At 41.9% G+C, this 20,000-nt stretch overlaps 3 protein-coding genes across 6 annotated transcripts in view; 1 reads left to right on the top strand and 2 right to left on the bottom strand.

The window, feature by feature from the left end:
* The window catches only part of zfand1 (zinc finger, AN1-type domain 1), a 6,726-nt gene extending 5,418 nt beyond the window's left edge, over positions 1-1,308 (top strand). For 2 of the 4 annotated variants that reach the window (XM_063912925.1, XM_063912927.1), the window contains exons 7-8: positions 472-606; positions 1,071-1,308. In XM_063912925.1, the coding sequence (XP_063768995.1) occupies positions 472-606; positions 1,071-1,244 (309 nt within the window). In that variant the 3' untranslated portion in view covers positions 1,245-1,308. Of the gene's footprint in view, positions 1-450; positions 607-1,070 lie in introns of all 4 variants that reach the window. The other 2 variants (XM_063912924.1, XM_063912926.1) reach the window with 1 other exon arrangement.
* Positions 1,309-1,585: 277 nt separating this feature from the next.
* Positions 1,586-6,826, bottom strand: LOC134884210 (zinc finger protein 888-like). Its single transcript, XM_063912923.1, has 4 exons — positions 6,690-6,826; positions 5,814-6,029; positions 3,328-3,631; positions 1,586-3,230 (listed from the first exon to the last, which is right to left on the bottom strand). Exon 4 carries the CDS (start codon positions 3,136-3,138, stop codon positions 1,831-1,833), a length of 1,308 nt encoding a protein of 435 aa, XP_063768993.1. The 5' UTR covers positions 3,139-3,230; positions 3,328-3,631; positions 5,814-6,029; positions 6,690-6,826; the 3' UTR covers positions 1,586-1,830.
* A 308-nt stretch (positions 6,827-7,134) lies between these two features.
* LOC134884048 (receptor-type tyrosine-protein phosphatase mu-like) overlaps positions 7,135-20,000 on the bottom strand; it is an 84,996-nt gene continuing 72,130 nt past the window's right edge. The window contains 14 exon segments of the mRNA XM_063912646.1: positions 7,135-8,860; positions 9,888-10,023; positions 10,312-10,475; positions 11,590-11,715; positions 11,983-12,114; positions 12,715-12,888; positions 13,619-13,768; positions 14,559-14,694; positions 14,886-15,040; positions 15,171-15,287; positions 16,204-16,301; positions 17,225-17,261; positions 17,636-17,712; positions 18,365-18,452. Of these exon segments, the coding sequence (XP_063768716.1) occupies positions 8,807-8,860; positions 9,888-10,023; positions 10,312-10,475; positions 11,590-11,715; positions 11,983-12,114; positions 12,715-12,888; positions 13,619-13,768; positions 14,559-14,694; positions 14,886-15,040; positions 15,171-15,287; positions 16,204-16,301; positions 17,225-17,261; positions 17,636-17,712; positions 18,365-18,452 (1,644 nt within the window). The 3' untranslated portion in view covers positions 7,135-8,806.

Here is a 20,000-nt window from a genome sequence, read left to right as displayed (position 1 = left end):
GTCCTCTCCTGCTGATGTTCAGGTGTATATCAGTATGTAGTGTCTCTACTTTAAAGAGTCCTCTCCTGCTGATGTTCAGGTGTATATCAGTATGTAGTGTCTCTACTTTAAAGAGTCCTCTCCTGCTGATGTTCAGGTGTGTATCAGTATGTAGTGTCGTCTGCTCGGATTGGTTAGCTGGCCGGCTCTGTTGTGATTGGTCAACGTGTTTAAAGATGTCCCGCCCCTTAGCCTATCACTTACAGTTTGTTGGAGCGCTTGCCAATAGGAGCATGAGTGATGTCAATATATGTTCTAGAACTTTTGGGTTTGAGCCTCTGCAGACCATTGACATGCAGCCTGTATAACCCACTGCCGGAGAGGGAGACCTGAGACCCAGCAGTGTGATGATAACTTGTTCTGGATTCTGTCTTTTCAATTGTTCTCCACCTGTCCCTCTTGTATCATCAGACTGAGAGAACTTATTTCCAGGTTTATCTGCCGAAGGACTCCAAAGACTCAAGCCAGCCGATGTTCTTCTGTTCCGAGTGGAGCGTGGGGAAGGTGGTGGATTATGCAGCCTCTCTGGCGAGCCTGAAGAACAGCAACAACGTCCTGACAGCGAAGGTAACGATCTGATCTGAGACTACCCTTCACTTTCTTATTTATTGCTTCCTAAAATAATACAAAAGAGGACAGTTTGTCGAAAATAGCCTAAGCGTAGTATGTTTAAAAATATAGAAGTAAGTTTAGTATGTCTTAAACATCATGGGAAATGTCAGAGTTTAACTTGGATGAAAATGAAATGTGTAATGTATTTTTAATTACAAAATCCAGGTACAGCATGTAGTAGTTATTTTAAAAAGGTACATTTATACTACGTCCCAAATATAATAAAAAAGGACAATGTTGAGAAATCTGAAATACCCCAAAAGAATCCCGTTTATTTGGTTGAATATCGCGGAGAAAACATCGAGACATTTCTTTGTTGCTTTTCTCCCAAGTGTCATTAACACACATTTGATATTTCCTGATAAAATCACATCTGTTGACTCAGTGTAACCGTTATCCTCTCTCGTCTTCATTTGTAGAAGCTGCGGTTGTGCCACCCTCAGACGGGGGAGGCTCTCCGGATGGATGACACCCTGGTCTCTCTGCTCTCTCACCCAGAAACCCCCCTGTTTAACGGGGGAGAGGTGGTGCTGGAGTACCTGGACAACCAGAGTAGCGGCCTGGATGTGTCTGACTATATCACCCAGCTTTAACTAAATACCACCGCAAGGAAGATTTCAATATGTTCTGTAAATAAAATGTCCGTCTAGAAAAGTTCATCCTGGTTTTACTGTGGTTAGATTACAGAGGGTCTACTTTAAATAGAACATTTCCTCATGTTTTAAAATACTATGATATGTTTATTCCCATATTTTCAACATACTATACAGAACTTCCTCTTTAGATTAGGGTCCCCCTTATGTACGGAACTTAATTTTTTAGGTAAGGGTAAAAAATGACATGACAGCAAGGTGTACAGTAATAACCAATCAGCAGCCTCCATTCGAATGCTTTCAACACTACTTCATGAAAAAGAAAGGAAGGAGAAGTGAGGAACGTTCGATAAGTCTTTTATTCAGTGTTCATTAAAGAGTTCATCTTTAAGACAAACTACAACACTTTTTCTAACGTGCGTCTCTGAGTGCAGGACTGCTAGCATTCAGCTAATGTCTGTCCAGCTGCAAATGTTCTCCTCGGGCAGGACAACCACATGCGTCAGTCTCAGGTTCATCAATGAAAAGTCAAAGCTTTAAAGCAGTGCAGCGTGGGGGGTGGGGGTCCGGCTCAGTGCAGACGTGTTCAGGGACCGATCTGCTGCACGGCGTCCGTCTCCTCGATCACCTCGCAGCCTGTGGCGTCGACAGCCACCACGGTCTCTTCCTGTTTGTACGTGACGGCTGGCATCATGTCGTCGTCAAACAGGATGGGCAGTGCCTCCTCAGCGGTTACCCCCCCCACACCATGCATGCGCTTCCGGTGCTGCTGCAGGTTCCCGCTGCGGTTGAACCGTGCGCTGCAGAGGTCGCAGCCGTACGGCCGCTCCCCGGTGTGGATGATGACGTGTCGCTGCAGCTGTGAGCGGCATTTCTTGTCTTTGCCGCAGATGTGGCAGACGAAGGACTGCGGCGCCCGCGCCCCGTTGGCATGGACGACCTCACGGTGCCGCTTCAGGTGGCTGAGGCGCCGGAAGCTGCGGCTGCAGAAGTCGCAGCCGTACGGCCGCTGCTCGCTGTGGATCAGAGAGTGGCTGGACAGCAACGAGCGGAACTTGAACACTTTCCCGCAGATCGTGCACGGGAACGCCTTGGCCGGCATGACGCCCTTCCTGCGGCCAGTGTGCTGTGCACCATTGGCTCTGAGCCGCAGGTGAACCCGGGCATGATGCTGCTTCAGGGAGGCGGCGTGGTGGAAGCTGCGCAGACAGAGGCTGCAGCGGTGTGGCCGCTCGTCCGAGTGGATGCGGCAGTGAGCGGCGAGCAGTGCCTCCGACTTCAGGCGCTTCCCGCAGATGCTGCAGGGGAACGGCGAGTCGGGTGGCGGGTCCCCATTGGCCCGGTTGTTGTGCACCAGGATCTTGTGGCGATTGAGCTGGTACTGCCGGCCGAACTTGCGGCCGCAGATGTCGCAGAGGTGCGGCCGCTCGCCCGTGTGAACCTGAAAATGCACGGCGAGCTGCGAGCGGCACTGGAACTCTTTGCCGCAGAAGTCACAGAGCAACGAGCTGGGTGGGGGGGGCTCAGCGCCGCCATCTACGTGCACAATCTTCTTGTGGTGCTCCAGGTCGTTGGTCCTCATGTAGGCTTTGGGGCAGCGGTCGCATCTGAACGGCTTCACCCCTGAATGGATGACTTCGTGCGTCTTCAGGCGGGAGCGGCAGCTGAAGGTCTTCCCGCAGGCGGCGCAGAGCCAGGCGGGGGCCGGGCGATGACGCTGCCGCCGCAGCACGCCATCGGGATGCAGGCGGGTCAGGTGGTGCTGCAGGTTATCCCGGCGGTTGAAGCGCAGCTCGCAGAGGTGGCAGGCGAATGGTTTCTGTCCGGTGTGGATGAAGGAGTGACGTGCCAGGCTCGCCTTGTTCTTCATCACTTTACCGCACACCTCACACATGGTACTGCCTGGCTCCAGCTTCACCTGGGGCAGAGGAGCATGCTGGGAGTTGGAGTCCAGCTGCACCGCCTCAAGAGCTGAGGGAGAGCCATCTGAGGGGGGGGCAGATATCAGAGAGGAAGGAGTTAGTACTTTATAAAGAAAAAGATAAAAAATAAATGTCTTTGAGATTTTTTTGAAGCCTCTCACCCCCCCCAGGTGGAGTCCAGATGGGGTCACCCGAGTCTTCCTGCACCACATCCGACTCTTCCTCCTCCTCCTCCTGGGGGGGCTCAGTAACAGCCGACCCCCTGGCGGCGGCGGCGTTGTACCGGACTCTGTTTGGGGGTCCTCCTCTGGGGGGCAGCCCTCCTCTTCAGGGGCGGGGGGCTCCTCCTGCGGGGGGGTTTGATGGTCCTGGTTCTAGTCCGGTTGGTGCAGTGCTGCAGCAGAGCCCCCCCGTCAGGACCATCAGACCTCACTGCGAAACACTGCAGCAGCACCTCAGAGGAACCTGAGAGAAAGTACAGGTCTTATTATGATTATACCACACTGTGATCAGTTCATAAACATATGTGTGGTCTCAGTGATACAGAGGACTCTTTAAAGGAGAGACTCTACATACTGATATACACCTGAACATCAGCAGGAGAGGACTCTTTAAAGGAGAGACTCTACATACTGATATACACCTGAACATCAGCAGGAGAGGACTCTTTAAAGGAGAGACTCTACATACTGATATACACCTGAACATCAGCAGGAGAGGACTCTTTAAAGGAGAGACTCTACATACTGATATACACCTGAACATCAGCAGGAGAGGACTCTTTAAAGTAGAGACTCTACATACTGATATACACCTGAACATCAGCAGGAGAGGACTCTTTAAAGTAGAGATGCTACATACTGATATACACCTGAACATCAGCAGGAGAGGACTCTTTAAAGTAGAGACTCTACATACTGATATACACCTGAACATCAGCAGGAGAGGACTCTTTAAAGTAGAGACTCTACATACTGATATACACCTGAACATCAGCAGGAGAGGACTCTTTAAAGTAGAGACTCTACATACTGATATACACCTGAACATCAGCAGGAGAGGACTCTTTAAAGTAGAGACTCTACATACTGATATACACCTGAACATCAGCAGGAGAGGACTCTTTAAAGTAGAGACTCTACATACTGATATACACCTGAACATCAGCAGGAGAGGACTCTTTAAAGTAGAGACACTACATACTGATATACACCTGAACATCAGCAGGAGAGGACTCTTTAAAGTAGAGACTCTACATACTGATATACACCTGAACATCAGCAGGAGAGGACTCTTTAAAGTAGAGACTCTACATACTGATATACACCTGAACATCAGCAGGAGAGGACTCTTTAAAGTAGAGACTCTACATACTGATATACACCTGAACATCAGCAGGAGAGGACTCTTTAAAGTAGAGACTCTACATACTGATATACACCTGAACATCAGCAGGAGAGGACTCTTTAAAGTAGAGACACTACATACTGATATACACCTGAACATCAGCAGGAGAGGACTCTTTAAAGTAGAGACACTACATACTGATATACACCTGAACATCAGCAGGAGAGGACTCTTTAAAGTAGAGACTCTACATACTGATATACACCTGAACATCAGCAGGAGAGGACTCTTTAAAGTAGAGACACTACATACTGATATACACCTGAACATCAGCAGGAGAGGACTCTTTAAAGTAGAGACACTACATACTGATATACACCTGAACATCAGCAGGAGAGGACTCTTTAAAGTAGAGACACTACATACTGATATACACCTGAACATCAGCAGGAGAGGACTCTTTAAAGTAGAGACACTACATACTGATAGACACCTGAACATCAGCAGGAGAGGACTCTTTAAAGTAGAGACACTACATACTGATATACACCTGAACATCAGCAGGAGAGGACTCTTTAAAGTAGAGACACTACATACTGATATACACCTGAACATCAGCAGGAGAGGACTCTTTAAAGTAGAGACTCTACATACTGATATACACCTGAACATCAGCAGGAGAGGACTCTTTAAAGTAGAGACACTACATACTGATATACACCTGAACATCAGCAGGAGAGGACTCTTTAAAGTAGAGACACTACATACTGATATACACCTGAACATCAGCAGGAGAGGACTCTTTAAAGTAGAGACACTACATACTGATATACACCTGAACATCAGCAGGAGAGGACTCTTTAAAGTAGAGACACTACATACTGATATACACCTGAACATCAGCAGGAGAGGACTCTTTAAAGTAGAGACACTACATACTGATATACACCTGAACATCAGCAGGAGAGGACTCTTTAAAGTAGAGACTACATACTGATATACACCTGAACATCAGCAGGAGAGGACTCTTTAAAGTAGAGACTCTACATACTGATATACACCTGAACATCAGCAGGAGAGGACTCTTTAAAGTAGAGACACTACATACTGATATACACCTGAACATCAGCAGGAGAGGACTCTTTAAAGTAGAGACACTACATACTGATATACACCTGAACATCAGCAGGAGAGGACTCTTTAAAGTAGAGACACTACATACTGATATACACCTGAACATCAGCAGGAGAGGACTCTTTAAAGTAGAGACTCTACATACTGTACCTGCACTGTGTCTCACCTGTGTGTTTCCAGCCCAGCTGCTGAGTCAGCAGGTCCACCTGGACAGCAGCGTCTCTCCGTTCTGCTGAGTCGCTCTGACAGCCGACCTCCCTCGTCTCCTCCTTCCTCGTCTCCTCCTCTGGATTCTCCCACTGGCAGCCCACCTCCCTCCTGCTCTCTCCCTCCTCCTCCCCCCTCAGCAGGAGCTCACAGAGCGGCTCTTCAGAAGACATCTCTGCAGGAAACAGAAATAAAATAAAAAGTGTTAAGACGGTCCCTGTAAAAACAATAACGATGAAATACAGTTTCATAAAAATGAATTGAGTTGTAATAATTTATCAAGATATCGGGGTGTTTTTCCTCTATTCCTTATTATTTTTTCATCATCATTATCATCATATACTATTAAAATTACATATTTTTAGGACAATTTTTAGATATTAGTTTGGAGAAAATGTAATGATATTCCTTGACTTTTTGTAAAATATAAGCATTGTTTTTAGATATTAATAAATAAAATATCTTAATAAAGCTTATTTATTTTTTAGCTTTTTGTACATTAAGAATATTTCTTAATGAGTTTCAAATTTTAAAAAAGTATTTTATTATTTAATATAATTGAATTCTTTAACCTAACTGTAAAACATAAGCATTGTTTTAGTTTAATTATAAATAAATAAAATATCATAATAAAGCGTGTGTTTTTTTTAGCTTTCCGTCTCTCGATAATCATTTCTCTAAAAAGCAACTTTATAATGATTTTAAAATAAAAAAAAACATTTTTAAAACACTTTATTATTTGAAGAAGTAACGTTTCCACATATGCTAACATGCTAAGCTAACACCACATAACAGCCTTTACACCGACACACAGAAAACTAAGGGTCCGAGTTACCTGCGAGTGGAGCGGCCTGGCAGCAGCGTGAGGAGGGATGAATGTCCCGAGAGGATTTTAATCTAATTTATGAATAAATACATTTAAATCATTAAACTGATTTCACTTCTTTAGCAGAAAAACGCCGCCGACAACACAGGCCGTACCGGAAGTGATTCTTCTTCTTCTCACTCGTTTGTTATGAGTGTGCAGTGAGTGACTCCGCCCCCGCTGGTCAGACTGGGAACAACATATTTCCTGACCCTCATGACGACATAGATGTAAATATATAATATAATATAAAATAAAATACAGAAACCAGTAATCGGATCAAATACCCAAAGCTGGTTAGTGTATTGGGGTATACAATATTTTGCACTTTTATTTGATTAATCTTTTAAGACAAAATAAAATAGTTATTGTACGTCGAAGGCTTATTCAGACAGACAGGCAGACAGACAGCCTCTGGTTTAAGAGTGTATACATATTTTTATTTGCAGTATTTCATAATCATACAACATAAATAAAAGCTTTCATTACAATAATGTTCTCGTCAGCAGCAGAGCCTTTAATGACCAGGGTCACTTCAAAACCACGCATTTAACGGAAGGACCGACTCTGTGTTTAGTGTTTGTGTAATTTAAGCTGTACCACAGGACAAGTAAGCAGGAACGGATGTAACGCAGCCCCGGTTTGATGGACGTCTCCATCAAACCAAATCAAAGTCCCTTTAAAAAACTGACGATATGAGAGTAACAGTGATTAAGAGAAGCCGATACCGTGTTCTAATAACACCAAACATGACTCGTTTAATGGAAATAACGTAAATAACACAAGCTTTGATCGACTCAGTGTTTAATCTTGGAATACTTTCTCATAATTGGGAATATTATACGTTATTATGTATTTGTTGTTGTTGTGCTACATCAGGGGCTTCCTGCGTGTGAATGCTGACGCGTGTCGTTATAAAGGTGAATCAATCCGATGTGGTTTCCGATGTTTTTTGCACTCTGTGATTGTCTCTCTGCGCTGCGAGAACAGCACGACATCGAAAAGACTGAAGGAATAAATATTCTGCTTCCTGCTTCCTTATGTACAATATTAACAGCTGCCTGAAACTCAGGAGAAGAAAACACCACCGAAGAAGAAGAAGACGGACGACAGTGAAACCAACGCTGAAATATCTTGATAAAAACCAGACGAAGTTCGGAGACTGAAAGCTGAGGAACGAACCCTTTAGCTTAAGTAATTATGGCTGTAATTAAATAACATGTGAGCTTGTTAAAGAACCGAACGGTTTTAAAACAGCGTCAAATATTCCCCAATTCCCGAAAAGTGACTTTAAATGAGTTTTTTTCTGGAAAATCCTCAAAATAAATTAAATTGTAAGAAATGTTTTCATATATTAAACTGTTTTTTCCCGATCAGCTGTGTTTTTTTAATGAATTTAAAATGTTTCCATGAGTATAAAACCTTGTTTCGTGATTATTTTCTTGTTAGAATAAAAGAAAATAGTCTGTATTATTTTAAATCCTTCTCATATTAAAGATATTTCTCATTATTCACAGTAATATGTAAACAGAGAAAATATAAACAATTTAAAAAGTTTATATTTTTATTTATTCCTATTTATCCTTTTCACGTAATATTTCTCCCGAATTACAAAGTATTTTTTCATTTTAACTAAATATTTTTTCCGTATTGAGGAAACATTTTTTACCTAATTATTTTCTCAAATAATAAAACGTTTTTTCTTTGGTGTTTGGAGAGCACTGCATGAACCTTAAGCAACACAGAACATTGAAAACATTACTTAAAATATTCCAGCAGCTTGCGTGTTGCTGTGCGTTGAGAAATGTAAACAGGAAGTTGTTTAAAGCAGCGGTGAGACAGGTGGAGGTGAGTTCACAAATATCCCGCGAAGCTGACAGGATGCTCCACTCGGAGTGAAAAGCAGAAACCACGAGATGTTTTGGTTCATCAATACGACAAAAATAAAAAAATGACACGGTGAGTTCAAACAAGGCAGTGCAAAGACTCCTCCTCTTCCTCCTCCTCTTCTTCCTCCTGCAGTCAGTAGTAAACCTCCTCTCCTTCCTCCTTTCTTCGACTCCTTGTCTCCTCTCCTCTCATTGGGTTTAAGCAGAGTTCAGATACTCCAGAGCGACTTCATAGCAGAACTTATACTGTTCCTGTAGGACCAGAAATCCCCCCAAAAATGTCAGAAAATTCCATTTGTATAATTTTTAAAGCTATGATTTAAAAAAAAACTGAATAAAATACAAATAATGAATGACTCTGAAAGCTTAACTTAGTAATGACATAATAATATTTAATGTATTTATATAGGAATAATATATTAACTTTAAGATATCAAAACATTTATATCAATTTATTTCATTTAAATTGCAATATCTTTATATTTAAATCGATTCTAAATGAATAGTTTATTTGTGTGCATTATCACTATTAAAATAAATAATAATATACATTTAACATAAAGATATCTATTAATGTATCACAATTAATAAATAGTATTGTATAGGGTATAGTTATTTGTATTTAATTATAATATTTCACATTTTCATTAAAGGAACAAGAGAAATGTTAAAATATGATAATAATAATAATAATAAGACAATCATATAAATGCTAACAAATACTACTAATATTATATAATAATAATAATAATAATAATAATGATAATAATAGTAATAATAATAATAGTAATAATAGTAATAATAATAGTAATAATAATAATAATAATAATAATAATAGTAATAATAATAGTAATAATAATAATAATAATAATAATAATAATAATAATGATATGATAATGATAATAATAATAATAATAATAATAATAGTAATAATAATAATAATTAAAATAATAATAATAATAATAATAATAGTAATAATAATAATAATAATAATAATAATAATAATAGTAATAATAATAATAATAATAATAATAATAGTAATAGTAATAGTAATAATAATAATAATAATAATAATAATAGTAATAGTAATAATAATAATTATAATAATAATAATAATAATAATAATAATAATAATAGTAATAGTAATAATAATAATAATAATAATAATAGTAATAATAATAATAATAATAATAATAATAATAATAATAATAATAATAATAATAATAATAATAATAATAATAATAATAATAATAGTAATTCATAATAATGATTGTGTTACCAGCAGGTCCACCATGTTTGGTTTGTTGTTTCTCAGAGTTTTTACGGCGTGAAAGTTATCGACGCAGCGCTGCTGACGTAACATCTCACACACGATGCTGACGCTGCAAAACACACCACTGCGACCCCCGCCATTTCTGAGGAGAGGAGACAAGGAAAGGAGACAAGGAGGGGTGACAAGGAGAAGAGACAAGGAGAAGAGACAAGGAGAGGAGATTTTATTTCAGCCTGTGTTTCCCCCTTTTGGCCACCAGATGGAGACATACCATCACAAATGAACTCAGATTTTTTTCAGGAGTAAAACTGAGTTAAAATGCATCAATAAGTATGACCTTATATCTTGAGGAGTATAGCAGGGTTCAACAATATGAATAGTAGTAAAAAAGTATTCTGTGATGTGTATTTGTGAAGTAGTACTCCCTTACAGGCAGTGCACCACGGTCCGTCCTTCCCCCCCGTCGTACTCGTCCTGCCACTTGTCCACCTGGTGCACGAGCTTCAGGAAGGAGCGCTTGCTTACGGGCGTGTCGCGGTACATCGGCCAGCCCAGGAACTGGAACTGCTGCACCATCCGGTACCCGTCCTGAGGCTGAACAGGGAGGAGGCGGGTTAAAACAAGCGCACTCTTACCGTAGGAGAGTGTGGCGAAAAAATAAACACAACCAACCAAAGTAAAATACATTGGAAGCTAAAGCCAAATGCTGAGAGGAAGCTAGGAAAGGAAAAGAAAACAAGAGATGAGGGGAGGAAATAATCAAGTAGGAATAGGATGGAGGAAGCGAGAAAAAAGAAAGAGAAAGAAGGACATAGGAAAGGAAATATGGATACGGATAAGAAGGAAGAAGGAAGGAAGGCGAGAAGGAAAGGAAAGGAAAGAGTGAAGGAAATAAGGATGTATAAAAAGGATATAAGGAAAAAATAAAGAAATGCGAAGTAAGGAATGAAGAGGTAAGAAAAGGAAGTAGGACCTAGGAAATATGGATGTATATGGATAAGAAGGAAGGAAGGAGTCAAGAAAGGAAAGGAAAAAGGTCATGGAAAAGGAAAGGAGCAGAGGGGTGAAGGGAAGGAGAAGTATGACATAGGAAAGGAAGGGAGATGTAAGAATTGAATAAAAGAATAAAGAGACAAACAGAAGGAGGATTTTGAGGGGGGGGGGGGGGGTTAACCGATTCTAACCTAAATGTGAGCCGACAGGGAGGAGAACGCGCTCGAATCAAACGCACTGAAAGCTAAATCCGACCTGCCATCGGGAGGCTGGTGGGGGGGCGGAGGGGGAGGCTGGATCAAACACAGCCAAAATTTAGTGAGACATAGGGAGGAAACGAGGCACAAATCAAACACTGCGACGGGGGGGTGAGGGGGGGTTAAATCAAACGCATCCGAGTCTGAGAGAAACGGAGGTTTGGATCAAAAACTGGAGACAGAAATCAAACACGCCCCGAATACCTGAGGACGTAAAGGGGTCAAAATTAAACACACCCTGTCTGACAAAGAGGGGGGGTCTGTTGACTCTGTCTGCTAGATATTTAGTTATTGAGATGATGTCGCCCTCATCTTCTTCAAATAATCTATCAAGACCAGTGCCAGTGGAGACAGAGTCCAGTCCAAGAGCAGGCTTTAACGTCATATACAGAGTGTCATCAGAGTAAAACAAACAGACGGGTGGCAAAGGGAGGTGCCAGAGCGTAAAACGAACGCACCCTGGCCGTGTTGTAGATCCTGAAGATGCGACTGATCACGTCCTCCTCCAGATCCGCAGAAACAAACTCCACCTGCAGCGAGCCGAGGCGGTGCACGCCGTTTTCAGGCCAGTACTGAGGACACAACTGGGACAGGAAGACGGAGTTAGGACTCTGTGGTGAGGCTTATAGTGGGGGCTGGCTCAGGCTGACCTGGGACCAGCCGCTAAAAATATATATACAGTATAAATCTGCTTCTAATAAGTCCAACTTTGTCTTTTAAAGTCTTACACAATTATTTATTTTCTTTACCTTGAGAATCATTAGGTCTTAATCCATCTATAGTGTGTGTGTGTGTGTGTGTGTGTGTGTGTGTGTGTGTGTGTGTGTGTGTGTGTGTGTGTGTGTGTGTACCTGTGCGGGGTCCACGTCGTTCAGCATGACGATGGACGTGCAGTGATAGTCGAGGACGAGGCGCCAGAAGTCCTTCACCGTGTTGGGCAAAGGATGCTGGGTAACGATGAACGCTGACGGCTGCTTGTAGCTCTGCGACAGGAAACACACGCCCTTACATGGTCATTCAGCAGGAAACACACGCCCTTACATGGTCATTCAGCAGGAAATGGTATTTTATTGAGCTTTGATATCTTAACAGCTTTGAAATTACACGCAAAGACTCTGAGTTTTTTAGACCTCCATTAACTGTGTCTTCTTGTCAATTTTTCTAATATTTTTCCAATTCTGAATTTTGCGGCGGCCTGCTCTTAGTGGACTAATTGTCGGCCAAATTCTTTGTTTACATTCCTCCTTTTGCTAATTAAAAAACTATACTGAAGCATAATCGACTTAAACTGCATTTCCCTTTTTAAAAAGCCAATAAATGATCCTTTACTCTTTGAATCCTTTAGCTACTTTAATGCTTAATTAATCAGTAAACACTAATATAAGTGTCAATTGACTTTCTCTGTTTGTGGACTGCCCAAATAATTTTGTCTGAGAAGCCCATGTGACTGGCAGAACGCTGCAGTTAACTCCCTGTGTGTGCGAGTATGTGTGTGTGTGTGTGTGTGTGTGTGTGTGTGTGTGTGTGTGTGTGTGCGTGTGCGTGTGCGTGTGCGTGTGCGTGTGTGTGTGTCTTCCACCTACATCCATGAGCGCAGCGTTGATGTAGTTTGAGCTCTCTCCGTCGATGGTGATGAGGAAGGGCAGGCATCGGTCCGGAGGAAGCACGTCCATGCATCGGTTCTTCTCGTGGTTCCTCGGCAGCAGAGCAATGCTGCAGTCCTCGACCCGCAGCGTGGGGGTCACCATGTTCAGCGTCTGATCAACAATAATAATCTCAAAACATTAAATTCAATCAACACTGGGGGGTGATTGGGTTGATTGGTAGAGCTGGCGGCTCATGCCTACTATTGGCCTAAAAGGCACAATAAAACATAAATAATAAAATAATCATTAATATGATCCCACTGTTCAGAGTCTATAAACTAATACTAAACAACACACTCAATAATAAAAATAATCAATATTAACATCCCAACAAACTAAAAACCATCACCATGTTCAGTTTAAACCAGTCAATATGAAATGTATTATAATCAGTAGTAGTTTAAACAGTTGAGCAGATAAACACCAATGCTATTAATAATAAAAAGAATACAGAATATAATCATCCTGCAGATATTGTCATTAAATACCAATAATTACATATTAAAATCATCGCTTTACTTGGTTTATTACCCATTAATAAAGGCTTATTTAGTTCATAACTGTAAATATGTTAGAAATAAGTTAGTATCATGTATATCTGCAGAAATAATGGTTGATTAGCATTTATTTACTACTTATTTACAATTTAAACTGTATTTTTGGTTGTTTATTAGCCATAACAAATATTTTTAACCGCAGAATTAAAGTTTATTATGAAGTCACAAATATATTAATTTGATATATTATTAATATTTATAACTGGCTTTTTAAAAACCATTAGACAGTTAAAACCAATATTAAGTCTGTTTTTGTACATACTGAACTGTAGAAAACACGTTACCCTGAACTCCTCTTTGATCTGGCTGGAGTTGGTCTGCGGGTCCAATCGGTTCATCTCGTAGTACACGGACCGCAGCTGATTGGCCGGGATGGCCGTGTCGCCGCAGAGACACGCCTCCAAGATGGCGTCGTGGATGAAGACGTACTGCTCCTGCGACGGAGAGAGGAAGCGTCAGCTCCGAGGGAGAATGTCACTTCATAAAACATTTATGTCAAGAGGAAGAGGAGGAGTGACATTAAAGGTAGAAGAGAAGGTCATCGGTGCGTCCGTCACTATTGTCAGACTTCAGAGGAACTGAGGAACAATAACAACCCGACTGTGTGTGTGTGTGTCGAAGGAATAAAACAGTGTGAGAATCAAGACATAGAAACCCTTTTTGAAAGTCTATATGTGTGTGTCCCTAACATAGACAGTTCAACTGCTGTAATACATCTGAAAATAACTGCAATTTACTCTATACTCCCGCTTTTAACACTATCACCTGACTGCTACCACACTACTTTATCCATGCTTTCCTTTTAATTAATATTTGTGGTTCTTTATTATTGCTCTAACAATGGCAATTTTCCCCTCTATGACACCTATAAAGGTATTCTGATTGATTGTGTTTTTGTGTGGACCCCACAATACGCCTGAAATATGTGGACCCCTCAAAGTGTAGAAAATAAGTATGTGTGTATGTATTTCTGTGTATGTGTGTGTTATTATAGTGTCTGCATTTATCTGACAGTAACATTTAAAAGTAAAAAAAAGGAAAGATTTCAGTTAGGGTGGATGTGGCGCCCCCTGTGGTCGACGGTGGGATCTGGTGAAAATCGAGGATTTTTGGGACTACATCTCCCATGATGCTCCCATGATATGGGGTGGGTGTTAATAGAATGAGTTTACTTGATCTCATCATGATTTTTGATTTAAAAAGTTGATTTATTATCGATGTTACCTCGGTCTGCACCATGTTGACCCGGCGCGCTCGCAGCTCTCGGACGCAGTTGTAGATGTCGACCACGCCTTCTCGCTCTGCCATGTCCAGCATGATGTCGATCACTATGAAGCAGCCTGTACGCCCTGCCCCCGCACTGAAACACACACACACACACACACACACACACACACACACACACATACACACACACTTATTAACACTGATTTGTGGTTGCTGTGACACATTAGCCGCCTTTAGCTTAGTGGTGTTGATGAGGAGTCCCAGTGGACCAGGGAGATGCTGCCTTCAGGGTCGTGATAAGTTGTAATGTAAGTTAGTATGTACCTGCAGTGGACCACGGTAGGGCCGGCTGTCGGGGGGGTTTTGGCCTTTACGCGTCGGATGAATCCGAGCAGGCCGGTGGCGTGAAGAGGCACACCGTGATCCGGCCAACCGGTGAAGTGAAACTGCCGGATCTCCCTGATCTCTGCAACGCCCCGCTGACAGAAAGAGAGAGGAAACAAATGTAAGTAATATACACCACCATGAAACTTCCTTACTGTGTGTGTGTGTGTGTGTGTGCATGCGTGCGTGCGTGCGTGCGTGTGTGTGTGTGTGTGTGTGTGTTACCTTCTCCACGGCGAAGGTCCGGATCACATACTCTGACAGCAGCTGGGTCTCGATCAGCGTCACCTTCATGTCGCCGTAGATCTCCGTGTCGTCCGGCCAGTATTTACAACACTTCACCTGCGCACACACACACACACACACACACACACACACACACACACACACACACACACACACACACACACACACACACACACACACACACACACACACACACACACACACACACACACACACACACACACACACACACACACACACACACACACACACACAATCTGGTGTTTATTCATCAGCATTAAATGGGCTCATTAATTAAACAGCTGATATTAAAATCTCATTAGAGGCCCCGCCCCTCACTCATTAACAGCTAATTACTGCGGCGCTATTCACACCGTAGCCACGGCAACAAATGAGGTGAACGGAGGGGGGTTGCAGGGCTGAAGTGACAGTGTGTGTGTGTGTGTGTGTGTGCGTGTGTTTGTGACTGATAATCAGCTGGATATATCCCAGAATCCCCCTCTGCAGCTCTCCTGGATCCCTGGTGCCTTCTGGGTAATGAGAGCTGGGACCCGGAGCACGCCTGCAGGTGTGTGTGTGTGTGTGTGTGTGTGTGTCTGTAAGGAAGTTAATCTCAGGTTAAATCTTCTCTGTGTTTCAGATTCAGCTTTCAAAGAAGTGTTTCTGAAGTTCATTTTCATATTGTTATTGTAGTTTTCTTCTATTTTAAATATATGTTTAGTTTAATTACCCCATGTTTATGTTTATGCATCAACCACGATGAGTTTTACTTCCATACGAATGTAAATCTCTGTTGAAAAATGCAAATGAATCCACGCAGGAGTTTAAACTTTTCCAACAACAGAGGCGGAGACACAAAGAGCGGAGACTGACAGATGCACTCTGGGAAATGAAGTCCCAAACTTCGACGAACAATAACAACAAGCAGATGGCCACAACAATCAACGTGTGTGTGTGTGTGTGTGTGTGTGTGTGTGTGTGTGTGTGTGTGTGTATGTGTGTGTGGACTCACCCGCCCCACCTCCACCAGGTTTGTTACCATGACGATGGCGGCGGTGTTTTCCTGCCAAACCATCCTCCAGAAATCGTACACAGTCTCCTGCATGGGACCTGCAACACACACACACACACACACACACACACACACACACACACACACACACAACTTCATATTAGACGGCAGATCAGCAGGCGACACCGGAGCTGTACATGAATTATAATGACTCTTTTTCATTAATTCAAATTAACCGCACCCACACACGCACACACACACGCACACACACACACACACACACGGAACATGTTTTTAATCACTGTTGACAGTCTGTGTTTTGACGAGCTAATTAGTTCATGCTAATCCATTCCTGTCCTCAAGTGTTTTACAGCGAGAATCTGCTGCCTGCAGAGACACACACACACACACACACACACACTCAATATTCATGCTCACAGACTGACATGTTCGCACAAACACTCAGGTTTGTTCAGGAGGATGGATGGATGTGTGTGTGTGTGTGTGTGTGTGTGTGTGTGTGTGTGTGAACCCCGCAATTCGGCTAAAACTATATTGACCCCTCAAGGGAGGAAATGGTGAGTATATGTATGCATATGTGTGTGTGTGTGTGTGTGTGCAGGTTTCTGGAAGTCAGATTAAATGTTTTTATGACTTCAGATTTGAGTGGTGTGTTATGTGGCGCCCACTGTGGACAGTGGATGTAACTACATGCTGGTGGAGTGAGGCGGTAATTGAAGGGTTTATGAACTACAGATACCACAATGCTTTGAGGGATTTTAACCCAGATATTAATGTTTTTAAAATAAATGTAGACCTGAACATGTTAGTATTAACAGAGAAAAGTTGGAATATCTTGGAGTTCATTTTGAGTGAAAGGAAGAATTCTGTGACAAAAATTGAATATTTTAAGAAAGAATTGCAAAATATTTAAATATGATTGACCCACAGAACATCACACACACTGCTTCTTATTAAAGGTGTATTTAGAGTATATTTATAGTGGGATTTCGGGGCTTACCTTGGGTGGCGATGTAGTGATTGGGTCGGTGATATCCCTGAGAGCAGAGGAGACACTTCATTAGAGACGAAAATATCCAAAAACGTGATTAAAGAAACATCAAATTATGCTTTTATACCGTCTGGTTTCATTGGAGAGAAGGCCCACACACACACACACACACACACACACACACACACACACACACACACACACACACACACACACACACACACACACACACACACACACACACACACACACACACACACACAGTCGTTTGTTTACAGAGTCAACACCACCCGACACTGACTGATGGCAGGCGTCACCATGGAAACAGAGTCGACCAGATCGACCTTTAAAGGAAAGTAAACTTTGTGTGTGTGTGTGTGTGTGTGTGTGTGTGTGTGTGTGTGTGTGTGTGTTACTCACGTCCACGTAGTTTGCGTTGATGTAGTCGGAGCCGCTCTCTCCATCCTGAGGCTGCAGACGCACACGAGAGTGGTCGTCTACACACACAGTTATAATTGGAAAATAATCACGTGTAATTAGCTTCTGCTGAATAAATAAACGATGTAATCATAAATTAATAACCACTTTATTACACAATGTATAATAACACTAAATGTAATTACATATAAAGTCAATAAAACTAGAATAGATCTAATTATGTCTCATTAAACAACAGATTTATTCATAAACCTTTCATTTGATGCATTCATAAATCAAAGGACAGATATTTATGTCAATAAATACCTACCTGAAAATGTATTGACAGAAGAAGTGTAAAGCAGAGGAGGTTCTGGCATCTTCACTTTATAAAAAATAAACCAGACGTACTAAACCAGGACCAACAAGTCCAAAGTCCCAGGTCAAGAACCATTTGAAGACCCAGAAGTCCCAAGTCAAGATGCTACAAGTCCTAAGTCATGTGCAGATTTAAGACCCATACTAAGGGGCAGGTCTTGATTAATAAGACCAAAATCAGGACTAACAAGTCTAAAATCCAGACCCTAGTTCTGTCCCCCCCTGATTGTAATATTAATACCTGATCTGTCTGATACTACAGGAGTTACACCGAGCCGTTGAGCCTGGCATTACCACAGACAGTTTCAAACCCCTGACCCGGTGTATATCTGAGTCTCAGTGATCGGTACGTACAGGCGATGATGTTCCCGTAGCGGTTCTTCATTCGGTTCTCGTCCTTTTTGGCTGAATCCCACGGAGCCGACTGGCCCTCGAAGAAACTCTGAGGCAGAAATAGAGGATATTATTTTAGTGATGAAACCGTGTGAAGGGAGCATGCATAATGCAGAGGATCTCACAGGAAGTGCTCTGTGCTCGATTATTAAGTCCAATTAGGAGAGCGAGGATCAGCGGAGCGTCTAAACACAGAAATATCTCCGTGCTGAGACGACACTCTTACTGTTCACCTCTGAAGGAACACAGGATACTTAATATCCATATCAGAGTCCAACTCTATCCACACATCAGACTCTAAATTCATATTATTGGACAAAATGACTAACATTTTTAAAACAGCTTTTGTGTTTTACTAACAAATTAATTCAATTTCTTGCATCATTTACTGCACTCCTCCGTCTCTCTGCAGCCGTTTCAATGGAAAGTGTGTGTGCACAATAAAGGAGTTTCCGTATCGTGTTGATAAACATTTGATCTCTTTATGTATCATAACCGCTGAGTGTCATGAAGCAGCACACACACACACACACACACACACTTTGATCCACGGCAAATTTGTGTGTGTGTGTGTGTGTGTGTATGTGTGTGTGTGTGACAGCAGCAAGAGCTTCAAACATCCATCAAACTGAGAGCTGAGCTATGTCACACACACACACACACACACACACACACACACACACACACACACACACACACACACACACACACACACACACACACACACACACACACACACACACACACACACACACACAGAGCTGTAAATGATTGACAGCAATGGACAAAAGGACATCTTTTTTTCTAAAGGACTCGAAGGAAGAGATGGACAAATGACTCGATTGTGTGTGTGTGTGTGTGTGTGTGTGTGTGTGTGTGTGTGTGTGTGTGTGTGTGTGTGTGTGTACGTGTGTGTTTGTGTGTATGTGTGTGTACGTGTGTGTGTGTGTGTATGTGTGTATACGGGTGTGTACGTGTGTGTGTGTGTGTGTGTGTGTGTGTGTGTGTGTGTGTGTGTGTGTGTGTGTGTTCTATCGCTTATGCTAACGTTCCCTGAAACCACCAACAACATCCATCAGAGATAGTGAAGGTCATGTCTTCTAACCTGAAACCCACTGTCTTTATTCGCTCATGAAGCACCTGAACGCACCATAGGAGGTCTACTTTATACCTGTTTTGCTTCTGCACGGTTTTATGTCTTTGTATTTATATTTTAAGAGGGATCTAACAACGCTTTTAGATACTTGTTGTGCACTTGACATTAAACCCCATACCACATATTTGCATCTTTAGCTAATGATTGAAAGTGAAATATGAAGTGGAAATAAAACAGATAATTAACAACTTATTTTGGGCTATTTTTGTTATTTTATTTGGCTAGTTTTATGATCTGCCTCCCAAAAACATTAGAGGAAACAGAGTAGAGCGGCTTCATAATAGAAGTTATATTTGATTGTTGGACAATGACTTGTGATTTTACTTGTGTTAAATGATTTGATTTAGTTTGTGTGTACGTTGCCATACTCCATAATAATACATAACACACATAAACATCCATTCCTCAGTCTCTCTGTGTTTGGATCAATAGAGTTTCATA

Source organism: Eleginops maclovinus, chromosome 21, assembly GCF_036324505.1.
Source record: "Eleginops maclovinus isolate JMC-PN-2008 ecotype Puerto Natales chromosome 21, JC_Emac_rtc_rv5, whole genome shotgun sequence".
Classification (NCBI taxonomy): domain Eukaryota; kingdom Metazoa; phylum Chordata; class Actinopteri; order Perciformes; family Eleginopidae; genus Eleginops; species Eleginops maclovinus.
Note: the sequence above shows the minus strand (reverse complement) of the source record. Positions and strands in the feature narration are given on the sequence as shown.

Bases quoted from the DNA above. Each gene is read 5' to 3' on its own strand.
- LOC134884210 (XM_063912923.1), bottom strand. From the start codon at position 3,138: ATGTGTGAGGTGTGCGGTAAAGTGATGAAGAACAAGGCGAGCCTGGCA.